Source organism: Onychostoma macrolepis, chromosome 24 (genome assembly GCF_012432095.1).
Source record: "Onychostoma macrolepis isolate SWU-2019 chromosome 24, ASM1243209v1, whole genome shotgun sequence".
NCBI classification, from domain to species: Eukaryota; Metazoa; Chordata; class Actinopteri; order Cypriniformes; family Cyprinidae; genus Onychostoma; species Onychostoma macrolepis.
The window spans coordinates 9,957,891-9,981,510 of NC_081178.1; the positions used below are offsets into that span (position 1 = coordinate 9,957,891).

The 23,620-nt window shown below is 38.4% G+C and overlaps 2 protein-coding genes across 2 annotated transcripts; both read right to left on the reverse strand.

Annotated features, from left to right (window-relative positions):
• Positions 1 to 292: 292 nt before the first annotated feature.
• amer2 (APC membrane recruitment protein 2) lies at positions 293 to 4,715 on the reverse strand. Its single transcript, XM_058765538.1, is given in 2 exon segments — positions 293 to 1,787; positions 1,789 to 4,715. Coding segments are annotated over 2 exon segments (1,965 nt in total). The 5' UTR covers positions 3,609 to 4,715; the 3' UTR covers positions 293 to 1,642.
• A 5,200-nt stretch (positions 4,716 to 9,915) lies between these two features.
• Positions 9,916 to 23,169, reverse strand: mtmr6 (myotubularin related protein 6). The gene is made up of 14 exons (XM_058765539.1): positions 22,956 to 23,169; positions 19,760 to 19,879; positions 15,617 to 15,779; positions 15,216 to 15,373; positions 14,234 to 14,362; positions 13,712 to 13,846; positions 13,491 to 13,623; positions 13,294 to 13,403; positions 12,442 to 12,567; positions 12,312 to 12,361; positions 12,031 to 12,231; positions 11,831 to 11,965; positions 11,614 to 11,740; positions 9,916 to 10,614 (listed from the first exon to the last, which is right to left on the reverse strand). Exons 1-14 carry the CDS (start codon positions 22,977 to 22,979, stop codon positions 10,294 to 10,296), a joined length of 1,932 nt encoding a protein of 643 aa, XP_058621522.1. The 5' UTR covers positions 22,980 to 23,169; the 3' UTR covers positions 9,916 to 10,293.
• Positions 23,170 to 23,620: the final 451 nt, after the last annotated feature.

The window sequence follows — 23,620 nt, forward strand, 5'->3', positions numbered from 1 at the left end:
AATAACAGATCCATGACAATGGAAGCCTATAATTCTCCCCCATAACCCACAGTAAACACCTCCCTTTGTCAACCGGATTCAAGCCGACAGCTGAACCCAGACCAGCTTTCTTCTTCCTTCCTAACGGGTGGGATTTAAATCCCAGCAGACTGTGGCTGGCTGCAAAAAAGACAACCGTGATGCTCTTTACGTCTCTGCGATTAAAACAGTTAACATCTAAGCTGCCCACATGGCCCTGTTTTGTGTGTGGAAAATGATGCATGCATTCACACTTGAAAAGATGTCCACTTCCTGGATGTACACAGAGAGTTGTTTTATTTATTAAATAAAGAACAATTTAAAGAAAGGAAGTATAAAAAAGAAAGAAGGCATGTCATGGGCCTTCTGAAGAGAAAAGTGTTTTACAGTTTACAAATAAAATGTCCTAGTGGTTAAGAAAAACAGAGTAAAAACTGTTTTACTGACTGGTGGATCAAGCCAAATACTGCATAAAATCTATTTCTTAATCACTATTTTTTTTTTTTTTGTTGTAAAAATGTCTTTAAAAAAATTAATTCCAATTTATGTTGCTTTAAGGTTATTTTGGTATTTTTATACTGGACAACTCACCAAAAAATACTGATTAAGAAGACAATTTCTGCAATGATTGCTCACTTGAAAACTCTTCCTATGGAAGCCCAGTCCAAAGGATGATAACATCTCCAGAAAAATGGTCACATGACGGAAGACAGATAATTCATGATACATATGGGCTTCTCCATATCTCTCTCTCCTTTATTTATTGAGCAGTGAGCAGGCAAATTAAACAGACCTTTGTGTAGAGTGATGTCATGCTACATTCAAGTATGCTCAGTATGTCCAGGTTAGCGAGAGTAGTACAAATCACTGTGAAAAAGGAGTCGTCGTGTTTTCCAAAAGACAAAACAAGCAGTGCACAAATATCCACAGTGAGGTCATAGGGAGGTCCTTGTCCAATATAAAAGAGTAAGAAAAGTGAAGATTCAGTAAAAAGAATGTTTTACTTTTCATCAATATCAATAGGAAGTCACATTGTGTGATACGAAAGAGTGTCTTGAACAAAAGGCTGTTCCCTGATCCAGTTTAAATGTACAAGACTCCATGCAGCTTTATTTAGGAGTGTCTGAAGTGCTTGGTTTAGTCTCACACAGTTCTCCGAATTCATTACATGTAAAACACTGGAGAGATAAAAGACTGCAGCTGCGTTTTACACAGTGCTTGTGGGATGACAGAGCAAGAAATTAGCAGTTTCACTGATCCAATGGAAGGGAATGAGAAGCTTTTTGATATTAAACATTCTTCTTAGGATCAGCATTCTCACCTTATTATTTCTCTGTGAAAGGCTGGTGTAAAAAAAAAACCTCAAGATTACATTATTATGAATGTCATGTGTTACATATTGCAGTGCATTCTACAAAACTCTTAATCACATTAGGGTGTAATATGCAATATCACAAAAAATTATAAAAACACAGTAAAGATACAGTCCTCAGTAAATGGGTGAAATCAAAGAAGTGTAAGTTGATTGCTTTATATATATATATATTTAAAAAAAAAAGTTTTGGCCTAAAGCTCTTGTGATAGATTTGTATTGTCAGAAACATCTGATGGGCCTCCAAGCTCTCTACTTCCTGCTTTGTGAGGTGGGGGTACTCTTGTTGCCGGAACGACGGACAGGAACCTTCGAGACAGGGATTCGAGTGCGTGGTGGGGCATCAGTCTTTTTAGGAGGGGTGGTTGAAGTTGGGCTAAGATTGGAAGACAGTGCCTTGGCTGGAAGAGTGGGAAGGTGGTGTTTGCCTCACACTAATAGGGATCTTGGAATCTCGAGGTAGGCTGGTGCTGCCTTTCATGGAACGGAATGAGGAAGTGGCGGAAGACGAGCATTTCGGGGAAGGCAAGTTCATTTTCAGATCACCTGCAGATTTTGTTGGTGAACTCACGTCATCGTCTGAGCCAGCAGCGCTTGGGCTGTCGGGATCGTAGAGGTCATAAAGTGCATCTCCAGAGCAGCTATCCCTCAGCAAACCTTCCCGACGTAGAAAGGTGCTGTCCTCATCCTCTGGGCCAGGTGTAGGAGAATCCCAGTAGCCTTCATCACTCGGTGGGGCATCCTGGAGTTCTTTATCGACAGGGGGAGGTGAGGGACGTGAGGGTTGCTGCTTTCCCATCTTGCTACCTCCGCACACAGGGATCTTACTGAGGCCAAGTGCCTTTACTTGTGGTGGCCTCTTCTCAAGCCGGGTTGATGCATGGAGGACAGGCTCTGTACGTCGTAGGGCTGGGGAGTCTTCACCCTTCTGGGGCAGCATATGCCATAGACCCTGCATGTCAGCATCATCAACTCCCTCTGGACTAGCCATCTCCTCCCCTCCACCCATGTAGGCGACAACTCCACTCCCTTGTGGCTTTTTAGGGGCTGCACGTGGTCTTTGGTGGGCTGGCATGTAGCAAGAAGCATGGATAGATGTTAGACTACTGACCTGAGGAGGAAGTGGAGGCTTGGCAGGAGAGCATCTCTCTGAATTTGTTCCGGCTCCACTTAATCTGCGACCCATGCATCCCCCACTACTGCTACCGGTTCCACTGCTCGTGGCACTTCCCCCATTCCCAGAATCCTCTTCTGGATCAGCGATGATGTCACCACAGCCAGTTAAAGAATCAAAACTCTTTAGTGAAGTAACATCGGTGAACATGGAACATAGGCGATCCACAGATTGCTCGGATTGTGGGTCGGCAGTGCTGTGCTCCATTGGTGGAGTCAAAGCGCAGGTTGGAATGGAGGACAGGTGTGTCGAACTGCTGTGTTTATCATCTTGGAGCCCTTCTGTCTGGGCTCGGAGTGGAGAAGGAGATGGAGCTGGAGACTCCTCTGTGACTGTATGTTGTTGTGAAAGAGGAGGACCGCTGTTACCACACTCCAGTTCATTAGTGCCCTGTAATTCCTGCATAGACGTTGCCTTCCATTTCTCAGCTTCCCCTGAGAGAGGAGTCTCCTCAAACACTTGCGGCAGGGGCTCAAGAGTCAGTGTCATGTCCTTCTCCATTTTCACACTGCTGGGGCTAGAGGAAAGTGTTATGTCCACCTCCTTCACCTCCTTGGCCACCTCTAAGGAGTCCTCTTGAACCTGAGGCTTCCGCCGCCAACGCATGCTGCTGAACAGCCCCTTAAGTCCTCGTCCTCGCCGTCCCACCGTAGTAGTTCCATCTCCTGCACGGCTGCTGCTCCGGCGCAGTAAAGAGAAGAAGCTAAAAGACTTAGTGATGGAGCTGCGGAGGGGGGCAGCGGACACACCATCTGGCGTGCCGGCGTGGAGCTGGTCGCTGCTGGCAGATTCCTCTTTCCGGTGGCCGTCAAGCTCTGAAGGAGTGTCCGTTATTAAGCCATCATGGGTTTTGCTCCTAACAAGCTCCAGTGTCTTGCCAGCGGCTTTACCGGTGGACTCCCCTTTGTTCTTGACAGAGAAGATGCTTGGCATGCTGCTGCCGGACTTACGCTTGCCGAACAGCTTGAAGGCGGCTTTGTTGAGCTTTCCTGGTGGCTGAGGATCACATGGAGGCGGTTCACTGCATTCGTTTTGAACCTCCATCTCTGCCTCTATGTCTGCTGCACCCTCTGTTTTTCTTTCTTTCTTCTTCTCCCCTTATTTTACCCTGTCTCTAACTGCTTTTTTCCCTTTCCTCTCCCTCTTCACTTCTATCTGCTGCCTTCGTTTGTTGGTGTTCTCCCTGCCTCACTCTCTTTCTCTCTCACTGGTGGCTGCGCCTGACAGTCTCTATGGTAACTGGGAGGGTTAAGCAGCTTTCGTCAGCGCTGGAGGCGAGCCAGCACTTTTTTCTCCGCCCCCACAGCTCACCCCCTCCGTACACACAAACACACCCTCATCCCCCACACTGCAAACATCACATATCCTTCTCCTCTTTCTTGCCTCAATTATTCTCTCTATCTCACTGAAGAGGCGTGATATGCATCTACATGCGGGCTGTAAAGAATGAGTGTATTGCTTTTTGACATCACAATTGTCGTCATTTGGTTGTGAGTGCAACTGTGTACAAATATGTGTGTGTGCGTGTGTGTACATAATAGACAGAAAGTTTTTTGCATTCTTTACTCATGTTTTCATGGGGGTCATAATGGAATTAGTGTTGCATGTGAAAAGCAATCACATGTGGAACGTTTCCAGAAATGCTATAACGACCAAGAGTGTTAGGGGAAATAGATGGAATGAGCACAACCTCTCAGTGTAAATGAAAATCAGCCAATGAAAATCCCCCTCAGATGAAAAGGCTCAAGAAAACATGCCAGTTGTGTGGTTGCCGTAGCGTCTGTACTTAGGATTTAAGCAAAAGCTGCTGATTAGAGAAATTACAAGTATGAAGACATGAGGCAGATTTAGATAAACATTTCACTCACTTATAATGAATGCATTCACGACACACACTTGAAACGGTTTAGAGAAATGGCTGATGAAATTTAAATGAGATTAGATCAGCTCACGCTGGTGGTCCTCACCTGTTTCGGGCCGTCTGGAGTGGTTGATCATATTCAACTTACCCCTTAATAACACGCAGTCCATCTGCCTCTAGCATATGGGCCCAGGGGGACTCCAGTTACCACACTCCTCCACTGTTACACAACACTAATTAGTTAGTCCAATTGTGTGCAATAGTAGCTAAACAACTGAAAGCTTTTGGGCTTTCTTTTTTTTTAATGGTTTGAATATACACATCAGGGGTGACATTTGGTGAGAAACATTATATGTTATAAATATTCTTGCAGAGCTAATAGACTGGGTTCCCACATCTTTTAACCAATGTATTTCAGTGACTTTCCCATGACTTTTCTAGTCGTTCACATGTACTGGATGAGGGTGGTGAAACCATTATAACTGAAGAGACAGGTCTGCCCTACTTTTTGTGAAATAATCATTATTTGTTAAAGATTTCAACCACCATGAATATAAGAATAAAGCAAAGGTCAGACAGTCGCTTTGGCAGTAGAATGCACAAACTTGCAATTAGCAAGTGGTAATCTACTATGGTTAGCCCTCACCGTTCATTTAGGACTGGGTGAACCTTGCATCACCTAATTAATATTCATGAGCAAAGCTCATCTGGATTTAAAAAAAAAAAAAACTTCATGGAGATTTTCTAACAATGAAAAACACTTTTTTATATCTGCACAACTTGGAAAAAAAAGGATAACACTTTAAATGAAGGTTCAGTTCATGGTATCATGAACTCAATTCAATTTTATCTCAATTCACTCAATGCAAGCATCATGAACCAACAATAAACATTTTTTTCCCATTTTTCCATTATTAACGTAAATTAATTCTTAATTCTATTAGTATATGTAGAAATATCAACCTAAATTACTAATATTGTAAAATTCTTGTTAGTTATTGATACTTAATGTACTCCATATTGGTAACGAATTTGCTACTTAATATAAATATACATTCTATTTACTATTAAAAAAAAAAAATCTGTGACTTATTTAAGATTCTAATAATTTCTAAGACTTTTCCAGGTCTACAAATCACAGGCCTAGAACACAAATCACAAATTATATATTTACATTTACAGCATATTTACATACAGCAACCCTGAAACAAAGACATCAGTGCTAAATAATAATACCTATATCCTTACTTATTTGAGCCTCTTCCCTTATTTTTAAGAATCCCTAAAGACAGCCTGAAGAAATCCCCATGAATCTGATGTGCCCACCCATCCACCCCTATCTGTATACAGGCCTCCTCTTCCACCTCACTGACATGAAACAATGTCTACATTCACACAATGTACAGGGGGGGCCGGAGTGTGCAGTGTGTGTATGTGTGAAGGTAAGCTACCATGCAGCCGTTTCAGCGAGGTCAAGTCTTCCTGGTCTCTGATTCAGCTTTGGTTCCAGGTCTGCTGCACTGGACCAAAACTCCCCACCTGTGTTTGCCATTTCTGTCAGCAGCCCCTGAGGCATGGTGGACAGAATGTGCCACCACACCCGTTGTTTCTTCAGGTCAGTTTGGATTTGTATACTCGTTCTTCGCTCTCTGGGCCACGGGAGGCCTGTCTGCTTGAAGGTACATGGAGAAAAATTAACCAGAACCACATGAGTAAAGTTAAGAGACCAACAGGAAGAAACAGAAAGAGAGAAACCTTAAACGACTTCAGTTTGCAATCCGTGTTTTTAGGATTCACCTCAGTGGATAAACACAGTGCTTACATCATCCACCCCTAGTGTGACATCTCTGTTGCTGCCAAGGACAAAACTCTCTTGAGAAACAAACTAGGACATTTGGACAGAATAGAGCTGGACTGTTTGCTATTAAGGGTGTGTTGCCCAGATTTTACAATGCTGCTTTCCCCCACATTATCTTCAGCTGAAAAGGACAAAGGTGTGTGCAGATTCTTCAAAGCACAACACAGCTCTTATTGTGGAGTTTGTCAAGGCCAGACTGGATCAGGGACATCAATAATGGCAGTGTTTAAGCCAAAGACCAATCTTCTCATGAACTGGGACATAATGCAGTTGACAGTCAAATAGAAGACAAAGAGTGCTATAAACCATTTAGCCTCAAACTGTGTTTAACCTTCCCACAGACAAGATTAACATATGTAATTGAAAAAGAGATTGTTCAAACATTGTTGTCGTGTCATATGTATCCTCCTCATCATCTGAAACCACTGCTGTTCATTGTGTTAATAGATAGATGGGGCAGCGTCTTTGTGTGATTAGCTTAATCACTATAAGAAGGAGTCAGACAGGCACACCAGGCTCAATTGTGAACCTGGCTGTGAAAACCCAGCTAAAGTCATTTTTGGTGATTTACTGTTTTCTACATAAAATCATCCTTCTTCATAAGGTAAAGAACATTCTGTGAAAATATAACCTTAATATCTTAAATATTGACCGATTAAGACAATGTCAAAGATTGAAATCATAGTGAAATTAATGGTTGAAAGCAAACTTTGATGCTTGTTATCTAATTAGATTTTGAGACTTTAGATTGGATTGCACAGAGAGGGTCACAATTGTAAAAACACCACTAGGTTTGGGAATTCAGAACAGTTTTGTTTTTTAAAAATACTGAAATCAAATGATTTTCATGATGATTGGTGCCATAATGCTTATCGAAATGAATCAAGATATTCTTTGTTGTGTGTACTTGACGCGTATGAGACTTAAATTGCTGGAGTCATTGACTCATTTTCCTATGATAACCACTTAATGTAATTAGAAATAAAAAAAAATACCAAAAATGTTTTGTATTTAGTAAGCTGTAGAGGATCATTTTCACTAATAGTAACATTATGTTGGGATTGATATTTTCTGTACATATAGGCTACTCTTATTTATCATGGAAGCCCATTTCTGCTTAAAAGTAAAAAAAAAAAAAAAAAAAAGAGATCTAGTTTTAAATAAAAAAAAATACATCACATATTAAGATATAGGTAACAATTATGATATTAAGTCATGTAAGATATAAAGTCATATTGTAAGAAAGTGACATTTATGACATATAAAAGTCATGTTTTGTGAAACAAGTCGCATCTATGTTGTGAAAAATACAGCCAAAACCAGATTTTCTTTTATTATATAATCATAATTAATATGTGATCTGCTTTTTTGATGACAGTTACCAATGTTTGTGCTGTTGCGTTCTCATTACGTCAATTTGTAGGCCAACCCGGAAGGCTAATAAACCAAGAGGCATCTTGGGAATATTTTTAGCGGCGTATCTGATTAGAATAAGGTCTGTGAATAACGTTTCCTGAAACAATGTTCACGCTGTGTTCTACAATATGAATGATTATGGAAATAAATCCAACACCGCCATTCTGAAAAAAACCCATAGGAAATTCCCGAGGAAACCCGCGGCTCATAAACATTGCGAAATATGTCACGGTAGACTTTATAAGGCCCCGCTCACTCACCAGAATTCCTTTATTCCTGTAATAAGAGCTGAGCGGCTTTAGCGTCTTATTAATACAGTCTGACCCGCGGATGCATTTCACGCGCGTCCCGTTACCGCTGCTCAGATTTGCAAAACAAACCCGGCTTACGGAGTCACGTGACACAGCTTTACGTCCTATTGTGACCTCTGGTAGAGGGTGAGATTTACAATAAAGTTTACAATAATTTCCAGAATATTAGGTAGACGGATATAGAAAGGTTTTACCTCATCAACGAACATGAAAATGGATATTGAGTGGGGAAATGAAAGGAAGTGACAAAGTTTGTTTACTGGAGACATCTCAGTTGTTCCATAATAGTCTGACTTTATAAAGAATCACATACAGGTCCATAACCATCATAAACACTGATTTAGACAGTGCCCCTTAGAAAAATGAGTAGCTTCATAATTCCTTGGGTAATTTGGATGAACCTATATGCTTATTAAATAAACACATTTAGTTATTCTGTCTTCTACCTTGTTTCTTGCTGCATTGATTTTTTTAAAAATGTGCTAATCAAATCAAGTTCAATGAGTTATGCCTGTTTAGATTAAAGACAAAAGACCTGAGTGTACACATTTCACATTCATGCTGGCTCTTGTGTTTATGTTTTAACAGGCATGCAGCAGACTATCGTCTAGGGCCACGTTTGCAGGGATTAGTTCTAATTCCCATTTCGCCTAGTGATCCTCTTCCAGTCAGTAATACAGTCCCGAGGGTTTGGGCCTAATAATCACTTTTAGGACGTGCTTACAAATGCAAAATGGATGACGGACGAGTACTTACTTAACGTCTGGAAATGTGGTAAGACACAGACAACCTCTCACCATTATGAGGTGCGGTTCTCCACAGAAAGAAGCAATTGGCCCTTATATGAAAATATATGACACTTTTGTAATCAGCTTAACTTTAGCACTGTATGCCAAATTCACATACTGTCTCTTCTAAATATTATATCAGATTAGAATTAGCATGTCCCAAATCATAGTATGTTTAAAAAAAACATTAAAAAAGTCTAGACAAATAACTATCCCAAATCAGGTTTAGACTGAGTTTATAAAACTATCCAAAATATCCCAAATATTAATTTGACATTTTGACCACAAGCATTTACTATATTTTTGTATGGTTTTAAATGTTTATTTTAATAATAAAAAAAAAATACAGCAAAACAATAATGATGTGTAATATTGTAAAATATATTTAGAAATATATTTAAAAGAACAGTTTCAATTTGAATATATTTTAAAATGTAATTTAAGTAAAGTGTTTTAATTTGATTTTAGTATTCTTTGATTAATTAAAAGTTCAAAATAACAGCATTAATAAAATGGAAATATTTAGTCAGCATATTAGAATAATATTAGAATAATTTCTGAAGGATCATGTGACACTTAAGACTGGAATAATGGCTTCTGAAAATTCAGCTTTGCCATTACGGGAATATATTACACTTTTTAAATATTAACATAGAAAATAAATGCATCAAATAAATGCAGCCTTGGTGAGCATAAAAGACTAGACGTGTATATTGGCAATTGCTTATTTTGTGGCATTATAATATGGTTTTATTTATTTATATATATATATATATATATATATATATATATATATATATATATAAAATGTGGGAATGAGATTGCTTTAGATTCTTAATTTAGATTAGTAGCCGTAATGATTTATTGTTAGCTCGTATAATCACCTGTAAAGAAATATGAACTTTGACCTGCTCTATGACATCACATTAACCTTTTGGGTTCCTAACTTAACCCCCCTAATCGACCAGACTGCACATGGGACACTTGTGTGTAGGGCATCTCTACAGTCATCCTTCATTCTGGACAGCATTAATCTTTCCACCCTTCAAGATAACAGCAAGTGACAGTGAATAAATTAAGTTTTAAATCCTAAAAAATGGAGGATTTGAGTCACAAGTCCATCAGCTCTTTGTTTAATCTTTTCTTTTTAGTGCTATTGACATTCTTTAAAAAATGAGAAACGAAAAAACAAGCTTTTTTTAAAAATGTAGTTGATGACAGAAATAATATTTGAATTGACAGATATAACAATGAATTTAAATTAAGGGATCCATCTCTGAATTCCCCCCAATTATTTCTTTGTCTGTCGTACATGAGTGCAGTGCCATCACGTAGAGTAAACGACTGCGCACATCGGTGTGCTCACACACACACACACACACACACACACACACACAGGCAAACATACTTCATCTTTCTCACAACAGAATATACAATTTTTTCCCCCAGTCCTCCTAGATTCCTTAATTTTCCAAAATCAAGTTCTGAAGTGTCCTTAGCAGGTCATTCTGGCCACTCCAAACTCCAAGGTGACCACACCGGGCTCATTCTTGGAGCCGAACGATCCCGTCAGCTCTCCGTAACCGTTCTCCGTGGCACTGCTGCCCTCTACAGTCCGTTCTCCGCCAGTACTGGCTGGAGCATCTTCCCTGGCCTCCTCTCCGAACACTTCCTCGTCTTCATCCTGCTGCACTTCCTTCCGACTGAGAAGAGGAGCTCCCAAGATAAGGGACTGAGGTCGGGGAGGGAGACTGCGCCCTCTTGGAGGTGTCTTGGGCTTTAGTGGAGATGTACTCACACCGAACTTCTGGAGCTTCTGTGGAAACACACAAAGACAACTTTATAGACCTGAAAACATGTTCATAACAAAAGCAAAATGAGTTGCTGACAAACGCACAGACAGTTTCAATGATGTTCCTTGTTCCTTTGGTTTTTAATGCCATTTTTGGGAAAAAAAGTTTCAAATGTTTACAAATGTGACCCTGGACCACAAAACCAGTCTTAAGTCGCTGGGGTATATTTATAGCAATAGCCAAAAATTATTAGAATATTAAGTAAAGATCATGTTCCATGAAGATATTTTGTAAATTTCCTACCGTAAATATATCAAAACTTAATTTTTGATCAGTAATACGTATTGCTAAGAACTTCATTTAGACAACTTTAAAAGCGATTTTCTCAGTATTTTGATTTTTTTTTTTTGTACCCTCAGATTCTAGATTTTCACATAGTTGTATCTCCACCAAATATTGTCCTATCCTAACAAATCATACATCAATTCAATGGAAAGCTCATTTATTCAGCTTTCAGATTATGCATAAATCTCAATTTCTAAAAATGTACACTTATGACTGGTTTTGTGGTCCAGGGTCACATATATATAATATTATTATTATTATTATTATTATTACTACATGTCAGTTTTTAAATTGCCAGACAAAACAAAAACTGTAAAATTATTATCATTAGTAGTGGTATTACTACTGTTAAAGAAATAAAAAATTCTAAATAAATACTAAATATAAATAGCACACACATATACATATATCCATAAATACATACATATACACGGAGGCAATATTGAATGCCTGTAACTCCAGAAAGCATGGGCTGTCAATTTTACACATTCTATTTGAACACACTGAGCAAACCATACTTCAGTCCTTCACAGCCTCATTTTGTTCTGACTAACGTCTTCTGTTCCCTCAGGGGAAACTATTGCAGCACACAAATCCATGACTAAATCTTTTTCATGGGAAATGAGCATTCAAGGCTTAATTTTTATCCGATAACCAAATTCCTGAGGTGAACTCACAGTCTTCAGGGCTTGCACTGTGCCCTCAAGCTCTCGGTTGCTTTCTTTCAAGGTGAGGACGTGTTTGAGAATGGACTGCCGAGGGTGCATGGAACGGTCATACTGATGGTACATGTTTCTCCAGAACCTGTAACACAAACCAGTTACTGATTAAACCATTGCAGAGTCTAAATAAAGGAGGAGTCATTTATAAACAGAAGAGGTTAGTCATCTGTACTTGAAGTGGTAGGCTTGGGTGGATGGTTCCAAGACTGGGTGTGATTCTGCAAAGCTTGGGCTGTACACAGGGTTCAAGTAATTCTGCTTTTCACTCAGAAGGTGAGCCCATAATGAATACGTCCTCTCCTTCAACCTGTAATGATATACAGATGAAGTAAGGGTTTGAGAAGGAAGCGAATGCATGTTAGTTTTACTCACTGAAGGTCCTCTCTCTGCCGTTGGCTGTTGCCCAGGAAGTTGCCAAACTGGCAGGAATGGACGTGCTCGTGGATCTGAATGAGGAACCACTCGCTGAACTCGAAAGCCTGAGGAAACTGTTCAGCCAGCTGCCATACACACTCCAGGAACTGCGTGAAGATGGGTGACACCTCTTTTGGGTCGGGGTTCAACTGATCACACCTGCGGGGAAATAGACGTCAAGGTTATTCCAGACTCTTCAAGCATCTAGGGTTAGGAATCAAACAGTGAATCATGCTAACCTGTCTGCAAACTTGTGTCCAAAAGAGATCCAGTCTTTTTCAATAAGTACCTGAGAACAAGAAGAAGATATATTAGATGGTGGAAAAAGACAAACGACAATGTCAACTTGAACAGATAAAAGGCTCTTACCATGAAACCTTTAATGGTGCGATAGTACGGATCCATCAACAGAGAGCCTAGAGCGCAGACCTGAGCTGTCCGATCCCATCCATCAGAGCAGTGCACAAGCACACTGGCGCCCTCCACAGTCACAGCCTGGTATTACAACAACATTTATGACAAACAAGATTATTATAGTTAACTAAAAAATTGTTACTTGACATAAAATAAACTTTAACTGGGGAAAAAAACTAACATTTTAGTACAACCTGATGTGTGTGTGTGTGTGTGTGTATATATATATATATAAAATTTCAGCTAGTTGCCGACACTTCTCATTTTGTACTAAGGTAACTAAAACTGAAATAAATTATAAAAACCATGTACACATTTTTTAAAAAGCAAACTAATAAAAATGACAAAAAAACAAAATTACTAAAATTAAAATGAAAACATAAGAATAAAAACTATATAACTAATAATAGTATAACTATAATAATACCTAAATCCTAAAATGACACTGATGAAAAATCTGTTGAATTCATGTCAAGTGTTGTTATTGTTAGAAAAACTAATACTAAAATAATTTTCAGTAACTGAAATATATTAAAATATATTAACCTTAAAAATCTACATAAAAATTAGGAATGTTGTCTTGGCAACTAACTGAAATAAGTTTAGGTACTACTAAAAACACTAAAACTGAAATATTATATTTATACAAAATTACTAAATCAGAAAGCAAAAAAGACAACAATATAAAAATAAATGTTATTTAAAATATTACTAAATACTAAAAATATATATAAATAATACTAAAATACCCCTGGATACTGAAGAATCAGGGGCATAATACTGAAAGCAAGAAGGCTAGAGTTTTACCTTAGCAAGGAATATAGCTGCATCCATGATGGCTTTGATATGACGCAACCATCCGCTGTTTTCCAGTCCAACCAGGTAATCAGTCATGGAAAGTGAGCGCGTTCCCACCACTAATAGAAACACAAAAAAACAGATTTTGACAATCCACAAAATGAAATGAGAATGAACCAAATTCCCATACGTCAGCAGTCTCAGACCTTCCAGAAGCTTCTGCAAACTTCCTCTCATCACATGAATATTCTCGATGCCCACAAACTGGAAGCGGATATTGGAGTAGTTGTCCTCATTCTCATAGCCTTTCCCTGCCGCACGATTCGCCAGTGCGTTCAACTGTGAAAACACAAAAAGTGCTTAAGGAACCTGTTATGGTCACCCAACTAGCTTGAAGAACACACAAAAAAATATTATCATGTTCTACCTTAGGCCGCGTGTCCATCACATATATATATCGGCTGTTGTGATTGGCCTTGCTGATGGCCTGAAGCATGTGTTCGTCTTCTAAACATCGAGCGCTGAAGCCAGAGAGAGGCTGACTGCACCGACACACTGCCGCCTGGAGACATGACACAAATAAATATAAATGTTCACCACCCTGAAGTACATTATAAAAGCAGAGTAAATGAGGAACGACAGACTTAACAAGACCAATGCAGATGTTGGGAGGAAGCCTCTGGCATACAGCCATGACTTGCCAGCAAAACTGCTGTTTAACATAATCAGCTTCTGTGTGTTGACAAGCCATTACCGGTTTACCATTCCGCTCCGTTTATCTAACATCGCACAGAACAAACAACTAACGCCCATTACTCATTACTGTCGACAGACATCTGCACATAAAATAGTTTTAATGAACCCTAAAGATGAAGAAAGGGTCTACATCCTTCATTTCGACCGCTGGCTTTCTTTTCTTATTAGTATAGACGGATTACACCATTCTTACCTTCTTCTCTTGGTAGAAGTATGTAAGAACAGGAAATCGGCCTTTGCTTCTGAACTTGGAGCTTCCGACTATGATGGGTTTACTGGCTGTAATGGGTACGTATAAGTCTCTCGGATATGTCTCACACACCTAAGCACACAATTTAAAATCAGACACATTAACAATACACTAAAGAAAACAATAACTGCTGTAAAGGAAAAAAAAATTACCGCATCATAAAAGCAAGCAGTACCAGTAAAAATCATGGAAACACACCACTGAAGTTAAGAACTTAATTTAGACAACTTTAAAAGCGATTTTCTCAGTATTTTGATTTTTTTTTTTGCACCCTCAGATTCCAGATTTTCAAATAGTTGTATCTCGGCCAAATATTGTCCTATCCTAAAAAACCTTTCAGATGATGTATAAATCTCAATTTTGAAAAACTGACACTTAAGACTGGTTTTGTGGTCCAGGCCAGGGTCACATATATAGTAATAATAAATATTATAATTCTATATCATAATTTTCTGCAATGCTTACAAATATACATATTTGATTAATCTCAGCGTCTAATATGTTTTCAATCCATCAAAAAGATTTCTTCAGATTCATGCACTAATTTATTCAGTGTCCTTTTTTGCAGGTTATATTGGTATGCAAATAGGTGATGACAAGTGACTCAAGTCTTTTTGTATTATGAATTAACAACTGAATCAATTAACAGTTTGTTAACAAACAGAGTCATTCACAACCAAAGTATATCAGATTCGTTCACAAATAAAACACCACCACCGCCTGGTGTATGCTTATCTGACTAAAACCTAGTTTTATTCCAACCACATTATTCTAATACTCGTCTTGAGGGACATGACATACACTATTTTCGATTGCCTGGCAGCCTCATGAGACCCAATTTTAGGTCACACACATCCTGAATTAGATTTCAAAGAAAGAGAAGGTGATGTTGAACATATTCCACACATTTGCCCTCCAATCATACCTTGTACTCCCTGTTAACATCTGTAAGTTGCCACTGGTCACATGGCACACCCATCCGTTCAAACTCAGCTGCAAGGTCTATGAGCTGCCAGCCTTCCTCTCTCTGTTGGTCATTCTGCTTTGGGTTGTAGGAGAACGCGTACAGCTCGTCGTAGGACACTGGTGTACAGAATAAATGAGTTAATAAACTTTACAAAAGTGAAAATGAAAGTCAAAGTATTCAGGCGACCATCTGGAGCTGCTACTGATGCTCACATGTCCCTGACCTCCAGCCAACAACGCATGACCACAATATCCGTTGTTCAGTCACAGAACAGAGGGTGGCCAAGACCTAAGGGTCTCCCCTGTGACTTTCAGGAAACTTCTGCAGTCTATTTATTCTTGACATGTGAGTTTACCCACCTGGTCTCAGTAGCCTGAGCAAAGAGCTGTAGATATCATGGCAGTCACGCTCTCGTGGAATCACAAAGTGGACAACCCGGAAATTTCGGCACTGAATGAGGAGCGGGCAGCCACTGGTTGTGAGGGACAGCTTCTCCACGGAGGCGATGTGGTGATGAAGGATCTGAACACACAAACACATCAATACAAAACTCATTTACAGAATTCAACTAAAGTGCATTTGGACAGTTAAGCCACAATTAAAAATGGATGAAGTGGCATTTATTTGAAAGAAAAATGTCAAATAGGGGAGTAGTGATAGTAAAAAAAAAAAAAAGAAAAAAAAAAAGGCCAATAACCAATAAATTGCATACAATATTTAAATTCCATACTATTTTGTCTAAATAAGTTCAAATTAAACACTGAAACTAAAATCAATACTTTTAAATTATAAAAGTGTTAAATTAAAGTAATAAGTGTTAAAGATTCATTCTGAGTGAGTGTTAAATGATGGCAAAGACCATCTTAATGTACAAAAACAATTAAATATCTGACTGATTCCAATAATTGTTTTAAAGTATATTATTATAGACAACAGACTTTTTCATGATATGGCCAATAACTGATAAATTGCATACAATATTAAAATTCGACACTATTTTGCCCAATAAATTAAATATAAACACCGAATCTAAAATGAATCCTTTTAAATGCTAAGATTATGCTAACCGAATAGATATAATGTACAATCTAAATAAAAAGGATATTTATTACATTTAACAGTGTAAAATTAAATTATGACTATTAGATGATGGAAAAGGCCATTCAGATTTAAAAATATGGAAATAAGTTTGCATAATTAAATTTCTAATATTGATCAATACTGATAAATAAAACTCTAATATCGGCTGGTAACTGATATATTGTACCTTCCTAATGTAAAAAAAAAAGAAAAAAAAGCTTGTAAGGTTTAAAATGGAAAAACAATACATATATACACTGTTTGAAATGAAAAAGCCATTCTATGGTTGTCAAATGTTAGTGGAACATATTTATAGTTGTGATGAACAACAATTTTTCTAAATACTGGTCTACTCGGTTTCCTGCCACAATGACTAGTCACAAGCATCAGGTTTTTTTTTTTTTTTGAATTAGTTTTGAAATCTCTCATTTTTCTTCCTTCCTCTTCTTGTGTTCCTCTCTTTAAGAGGAATGTAATGTGCAAGAACATGACAAGGAGAATCTAAGACACTCATACATGATTACCATATTCAATTAACTACACAGCACTTTTGGAAGGTCAAAATATGGGGTGTTATTAAAATGCGCATGTATCTGCATTTCCATTTGCATCGTCGTGACTCAGTGTGCTGTTGCCATTGATCACTGAAGTGTGTACGTAATGCATAATGCATAGGTAACAGAAGGCATTGCTGCAGGCAGAGAGATGTTTTGTGCGAGCTGGTCCTGAGAGTGAAGAAACTACACGTGAGAGTGCAAATTTATTTCAGTTGGGTTCCAGACTGTCATGAGAACATCTGTTACTCCAACCAGCCAGCTAGTTTTTAGAAAGTGCTGGAACAAAGTCACAAAAATGTGCTCTTGAGGCCAGATCTCTTGTAAACTAAAATAAGATCAAGGATGCCCTTGTAATAACAGGCTAAAACTGCTAGCATACACAGAATTCATTATATATATTCAATTTAATACATACCCAATTAAAAACTATATAATACTGTAACTATTAGGTACTGTAAATAACCACATTTGTACTGAGATTTTCCGAGGGGAAAACTGTTAAAAAAATTGAAATACTTTCACAATTCTGAATAAGTGTTTTGTATTTTAATATATTTTAAGTGTCTTTTTTTTTTTTTTCATGTGATGGCAAAGCTGAATTTTCAGCATTATTACTCAAGTCTTCAGTGTCACATGATCCTTCAGAAATCATTCTAATAATATGCTGATTTGGTGCTTATTATCATCATCAATGTTGAAAACAGTTGTGCTGCTTAATATTTTGGTGGAAACCAAAACGGAATTCAGAATTCTAGAAATTTCAAAAGACCAGCATTTACAATAAACAATTTTTTCCCCAAAAACCAGTCAGTATCTGGTATGACCACCATTTGCCTCACGCAGTGCAACACATCTCCTTCGCATATAGTTGATCAGGTTGTTGATTGTGGCCTGTGGAATGTCAGTCCACTCCTTTTCAATGGCTGTGCGAAGTTGCTGGATATTGGCAGGAACTGGAACACGCTGTCGTATACGCCGATCCAGAGCATCCCAAACATGTTCAATGGGTGACATGTCCGGTGAGTATGTTGGCCATGCAAGAACTGGGATGTTTTCAGCTTCCAGGAATTGTGTACAGATCCTTGCAACATGGGGCCGTGCATTATCATGCTGCAACCTGAGGTGATGGTCATGGATGAATGGCACAACAATGAGCCTCAGGATCTCGTCACGGTATCTCTGTGCATTCAAAATGCCATCAATAAAATGCACCTGTGTTCGTTGTCCATAACATACGCCTGCCCATACCATAACCCCACCGCCACCATGGGCCACTCGATCCACAACGTTGACATCAGCAAACTGCTCACCCACACGACCCCATACACACTGTCTGCCATCTTCCCTGTACAGTGAAAACCGGGATTCATCCGTGAAGAGAACACCTCTCCAAAGTGCCAGACGCCATCGAATGTGAGCATTTGCCCACTTAAGTCGGTTATGACGACGAACTGCAGTCAGGTCGAGACCCCGATGAGGACGACGAGCATGTAGATGAGCTTCCCTGAGACGGTTTCTGACAGTTTGTGCAGAAATTCTTTGGTTATGCAAACTGATTGTTGCAGCAGCTGTTCAGGTGGCTGGTCTCAGACGATCTTGGAAGTGAAGATGCTGGATGTGGAGGTCCAGGGCTGGTGTGGTTACACATGGTCTGCGGTTGTGAGGCCGGTTGGATGTACTGCCAAATTCTCTGAAATGCCTTTGGAGATGGCTTATGGTAGAGAAATGAACATTCAATTCACGGGCAACAGCTCTGGTGGACTTTCCTGCAGTCAGCATGCCAATTACATGCTCCCTCAAACCTTGCGACATCTGTGGCATTGTGCTGTGTGATAAAACTGCACATTTTAGAGTGGCCTTTTATTGTGGCCAGCCTAAGGCACACCTGTGCAATAATCATGCTGTCTAATCAGCATCTTGATATGCCACACCTGTGAGGTGGATGGATTCTCTCGGCAAAGGAGAAGTGCTCACTAACACAGATTTAGACAGATTTGTGAACAATATTTGAGAGAAATAGACCTTTTGTGTACATAGAAAAAGTCTTAGATCTTTGAGTTCAGCTCATGAAAAATGGGGACAAAAACAAAAGTGTTGCGTTCATAATTTTGTTCGGTATATTTGAAATAGTTAAGACATTTGTAATGTTACAAATTTAATGAGCCTCCTTGCTGAATAAAAGTATTAATTCTTAAAAAAAATAAATAAATAAACTTACTGACCACAAGATTTTGACCGGTAATGTATAAATATTTTAAATCTATTTTTTTCTAATAATTTCAATAAGTTACATACTTGCCCAAATTGAAATAGCCTTCAAAGTAAGTCTATGGGAATGTTCCATCAGTTTTATCGCCCGTCAGGCAAAAATAGTTCAATCAATTAAAAAAATGAATAGCATAATACCAATAAAACCTCTCAAAAGTATATTATAATAAACGTTGTTGGTCAGTGTCAGTCAGCATCTCGACTTCCGATCTGCTTCCTGTGCGGAGAAGAGGCTAAGATAAAGTTAATCATCTGCCATACGCTCACATACAGAGACGGAGCGATCAGTGGACTCTAACCGTGGCAGATCACGTCTTGAGCTATGTGGGTCATTGGTATTCATGTCCTCTCCTGGCCTTCCCTACACTCTCGTATTCACTTGGCCTCGAGGGCAAGCTCAGACGACAGGTTTCCACAGCAACAATGCCTATTGCCAACGTGAGGAACTAGTAACCTCATTCCCATGATCTAATTCACTATAATCCTGTAAACAAAACGGGTGGTACTGTATATCCAAGCTACCCTGTCGGTCACACAGGAATTCTTTATCACGTCATAACAGATTATTTAGAGGCGGTTAAGAGGGGCTTTTCATACCCATATCTCCTGGGCGCTGGTTGAATTACTCTCCACGAAGATCAGATGTGTGGCCGTCAGATGGAGGGTTCCTGTGACAGACTTGTTGCTAAAGCGATCTAGCAGCTTCACTTGTTCTACCTGTGGAGGAAAGCACACGTTACATGTTTTAAATGTATTAAGATTAACTGTGAAACTGTGAGTAACTCAAGTAGAGCTAAATATATCTTCCACTATGTAAATATGAACCTAACCATGAGCAACTTTGGCATAATCCACAATAAATAGACTTTCACTGACAGGACCAAGCAAAATCTACTCAAGTTTTTCACATTTTCTGCATATGTTTTAAGAGAAAACCTGAGGAATTTATTTAAACATGGTACAAATCTGTTAAATGGAGCTACGCTTTTATTTGTAGCTCCAAGTATAATCAAAAATGTTAAAATATTTGTGTTCATGGGGGTTGCATACATATGCTGAGTCATTTTTAAGCTGATAAGCCACAACAGACTCCTACAGTTACACGGCTTTGTATTACATTAATACATCACATTAATTGGTAGTGCGTATCATATTGGTCGACATCACATGACAAATTACATCCTACTACATGTTTTGACATACAGTAAGATGGAAAATATTATTAGAGGGTCAGTTTAGTGAAAACAAACAAAAAAAACGACTGAGTCACCAAACACAGACACCAAGAGACATTCATTCATATTATCTAAAACTACTGTATATTACAATTAGATCTGCCTCTGTTTCCCAGCAACTGGCCTGCAGCTAAGCAACACACTTCCTGTGACCGCAATAAAATCAGCGGACATCACAAAACAAACAGAGAGTACAATTTTTAACAGGAAATTGACAAAAGCAACAGTGCGTATAAACTTTGTACAGAGTTCAGGTAGTAAAATAGCATAAATCAGACATAATCTACATATCAGTTACACCTTTAACACACACTCACACACACGTATGTATATGTTATTTATACAATGTTTATATTCTTTATTATATTTATTTATTTTCTTAAACAGAACCACTTGAGTGCCTTTAGGGGCCCCGGACCCCTGGCTGAAAACCCTGACATGAAGATGATGAGATAAGAAGATAGTGAAAATAGAAAAAGATAAAGTTTAATATACTCCAGTTATTGTAATAATTGATGTCACAGTGCTTTATGATGTCACAACAAATAAGACCATTTACAGTATACAGTCATGGCCAAAAATATCCGCACCCTTGGTAAATATGATCAAAGGCGGCTGTAAAAATTAATCTGCATTGTTAATCCTTTTGATCTTTTATTTTAAAAGTTCACAAAAATCGAACCTTTCATTGGATAATAAGAATTTAAAATGGGGGGAAATATCATTATGAAATAAATGTTTTTCTCAAATACACGTTGGACACAATTATTGGTACCCCTAGAAGTATATTCCCATTCATATTCACAATTTTGAGCACTCCAGGGTGATTATGAACATGAAATTATCCAGCCATGGCTTCCTGTTTCACAGAAATATAAATAGGAGGGAAAACAAAGCCCAAATTCCCTTAATCATCCATCACAATGAGAAAAACCAAAGAATATATTTCTGATGTGCAGCAAAAGATAATTGAGCTTCACAAATTAGTGAAGTGGCTTTAAGAAAAGAGCTAGAGCAGTGAAAATTCCCACCATCAGGGCAATAATTAAGAATTTCCAATCAACATAAAATGTTACGAAATTGCCTGGAAGAGGACGTGTGTCTATATCGTCCTAATGCACAGTGAGAAGGAGAGTTTGAGTGGCTAAAGACTCTCCAAGGACCACAGCTGGAGAATTGCAGAAAATAGTTGCGTCTCGGGGTCAGAAAACCTTAAAAAAAAAAAATGTCAAACAGCACCTACATCACCACATGTTGTTCAGGAGGGTTTCGAGAAAAATTCTCGTAGCTCATCCAAAAACAAAATCCAGCATATTCATTTATCATCAGACACGACTGGAACTTCAAATGGGACTGGCTTCTATGGTCAGATGAAACTAAAAAATGAGCTTTTTAGCAGCAAACACTCAAGATGGGTTTGGTGAACACAGGGATAAAAATACCCCATGTGTACAATGAAATATACTCCTGTGTTTTTGATGTTGTGGGCCTATATTTCTGCTGGAGGTCCTGGACATCTTGTTTAGATGCACAGCATCACTGATTCTATCAAATACCAACAGATAAAAAAAATCAATAAGTGACTGACTCTGTTAGAAATCTTATAATGGGCCATGTTTGGATCTTCCAACCGTACAATAATCCAAACACAAACCTAAAAACAACACAAAAATGGGTCACTGAGCACAAAACCAAGCTTCTGCTGGCCATTCCAGTCTTCTGACCTGAACCCTGTAGAAAATGAGTGAACTGAAGAGAAGCACCACCAACATGGAGCTGTGAATCTAAAGGGTCTGGAGTGATTCTGGATGAAGGAATGGTCTCTGATGTCAGGTGTTCTCTAACCTCATCAGGCATTATAGGAGAAAATTTAGAGCTGTTAAACTGGCAAATGGAGGTTTTAAAAAGTATTGAATAAAAGGGTGCCGTTAATTGTGGCCAATGTGTATTTGAGAAAAACATTTATTTCATAATGATATTTCCCCCCATTTTAAATTCTTATTATCCAATGAAAGGTTAGATTTTTGTGAATTTTTAAAACAAAAGATCAAAAGGATTAACAATGCAGATTAATTTTCACAGCCTACTTTGATCATATTTACCAAGGGTGCCGATATTTTTGGCCATGACTGTACATAAGGCAGTTTTGTGAACCTTATTCATTACATCACTATTCTAATACCTTCTTCAGACAACATAGAAATGCAGAATCAGCCTCCAAGGCCCAAAGCTTTCAGGACAGACCAGTTCTGCAAATATTTTGAAATGCACAGATTTTCTGCCACAAAGGCAGAAAATCCACATACGAATTACCGGGATTAGATTCAAGTGCATTCAGTTCATTTATACAACAAGGCCAGACGATATAGATGAACATAAACACTTTTGAGAGCTGCGCGTCCAATTTATATAGTGACACTATGCCATAGGTTAGATACATTTATAGATAAATGCATAAATTCAGTTGCATTTAACAAGTGTTTGTAACTTTGAAATCACAACTGATTCTGCCACACCAGGGCAGACCTCGCAGAATTCTACTATATAGTAAATTCTACCTTTGGTGTACGGATGTGCTCCATGATGTCGCTGTTTTAGCGTGGTCAGCACAAGGAATGGATGACAATATCCTAAACAGATGCGTTCACACATCGGATGAATAAGTGAAGAATAAATCCGCCTCCGCTTGAAGCCGCGTTCAAAACATCTCTTCTGCTAGCAGCTAACAGTTTCTGCTGCTCTACTCAGCACTTCCTACTTGGGGCGTGTCTGTGTGAAAAACAGACAGGTGCATTCTGGGAAATGTAGTTTTCTGACGCGTTTGGAATTTTTTTGGAATCTTCAGTATAACCTACGTTTGGTCAAGCATTTAACATAACTTTTTTAATAATCTATGAATCATATATTATGTATATTGTGAGTTAGCCTTTATCTTTTCTTAGCCTTTCATTAGAACAGGGGTTTTCAATCTTTTTATAGACTATTGCCTCAGACAGCCTCCCAAATATAATCATCCTTGTGCTGGAACCCCATCTTATATGTATGAAAACACAATTTATACTGTGACACTGTGTAATATTTATACTCTGATACTGAGTAATAATTTATATTATAAATTATATTGTATTTTTTTTTCTACTCACTATAGTATTGCACATTTATTTATTTATTATTTACTTATTTATTTATTTGTGTTTTGCATGGTGATCATATTTCTTTCACT

Bases quoted from the DNA above. Each gene is read 5' to 3' on its own strand.
- mtmr6 (XM_058765539.1), bottom strand. From the start codon at position 22,979: ATGGAGCACATCCGTACACCAAAG. The intron at 14,363-15,215 runs GTATGATTGGAG...TTGTGTGCTTAG, and splicing joins ATGTTAACAGGGAGTACAAG to GTGTGTGAGACATATCCGAG. The intron at 13,847-14,233 runs GTAAGAATGGTG...TCATGTCTCCAG, and splicing joins ACTTCTACCAAGAGAAGAAG to GCGGCAGTGTGTCGGTGCAG.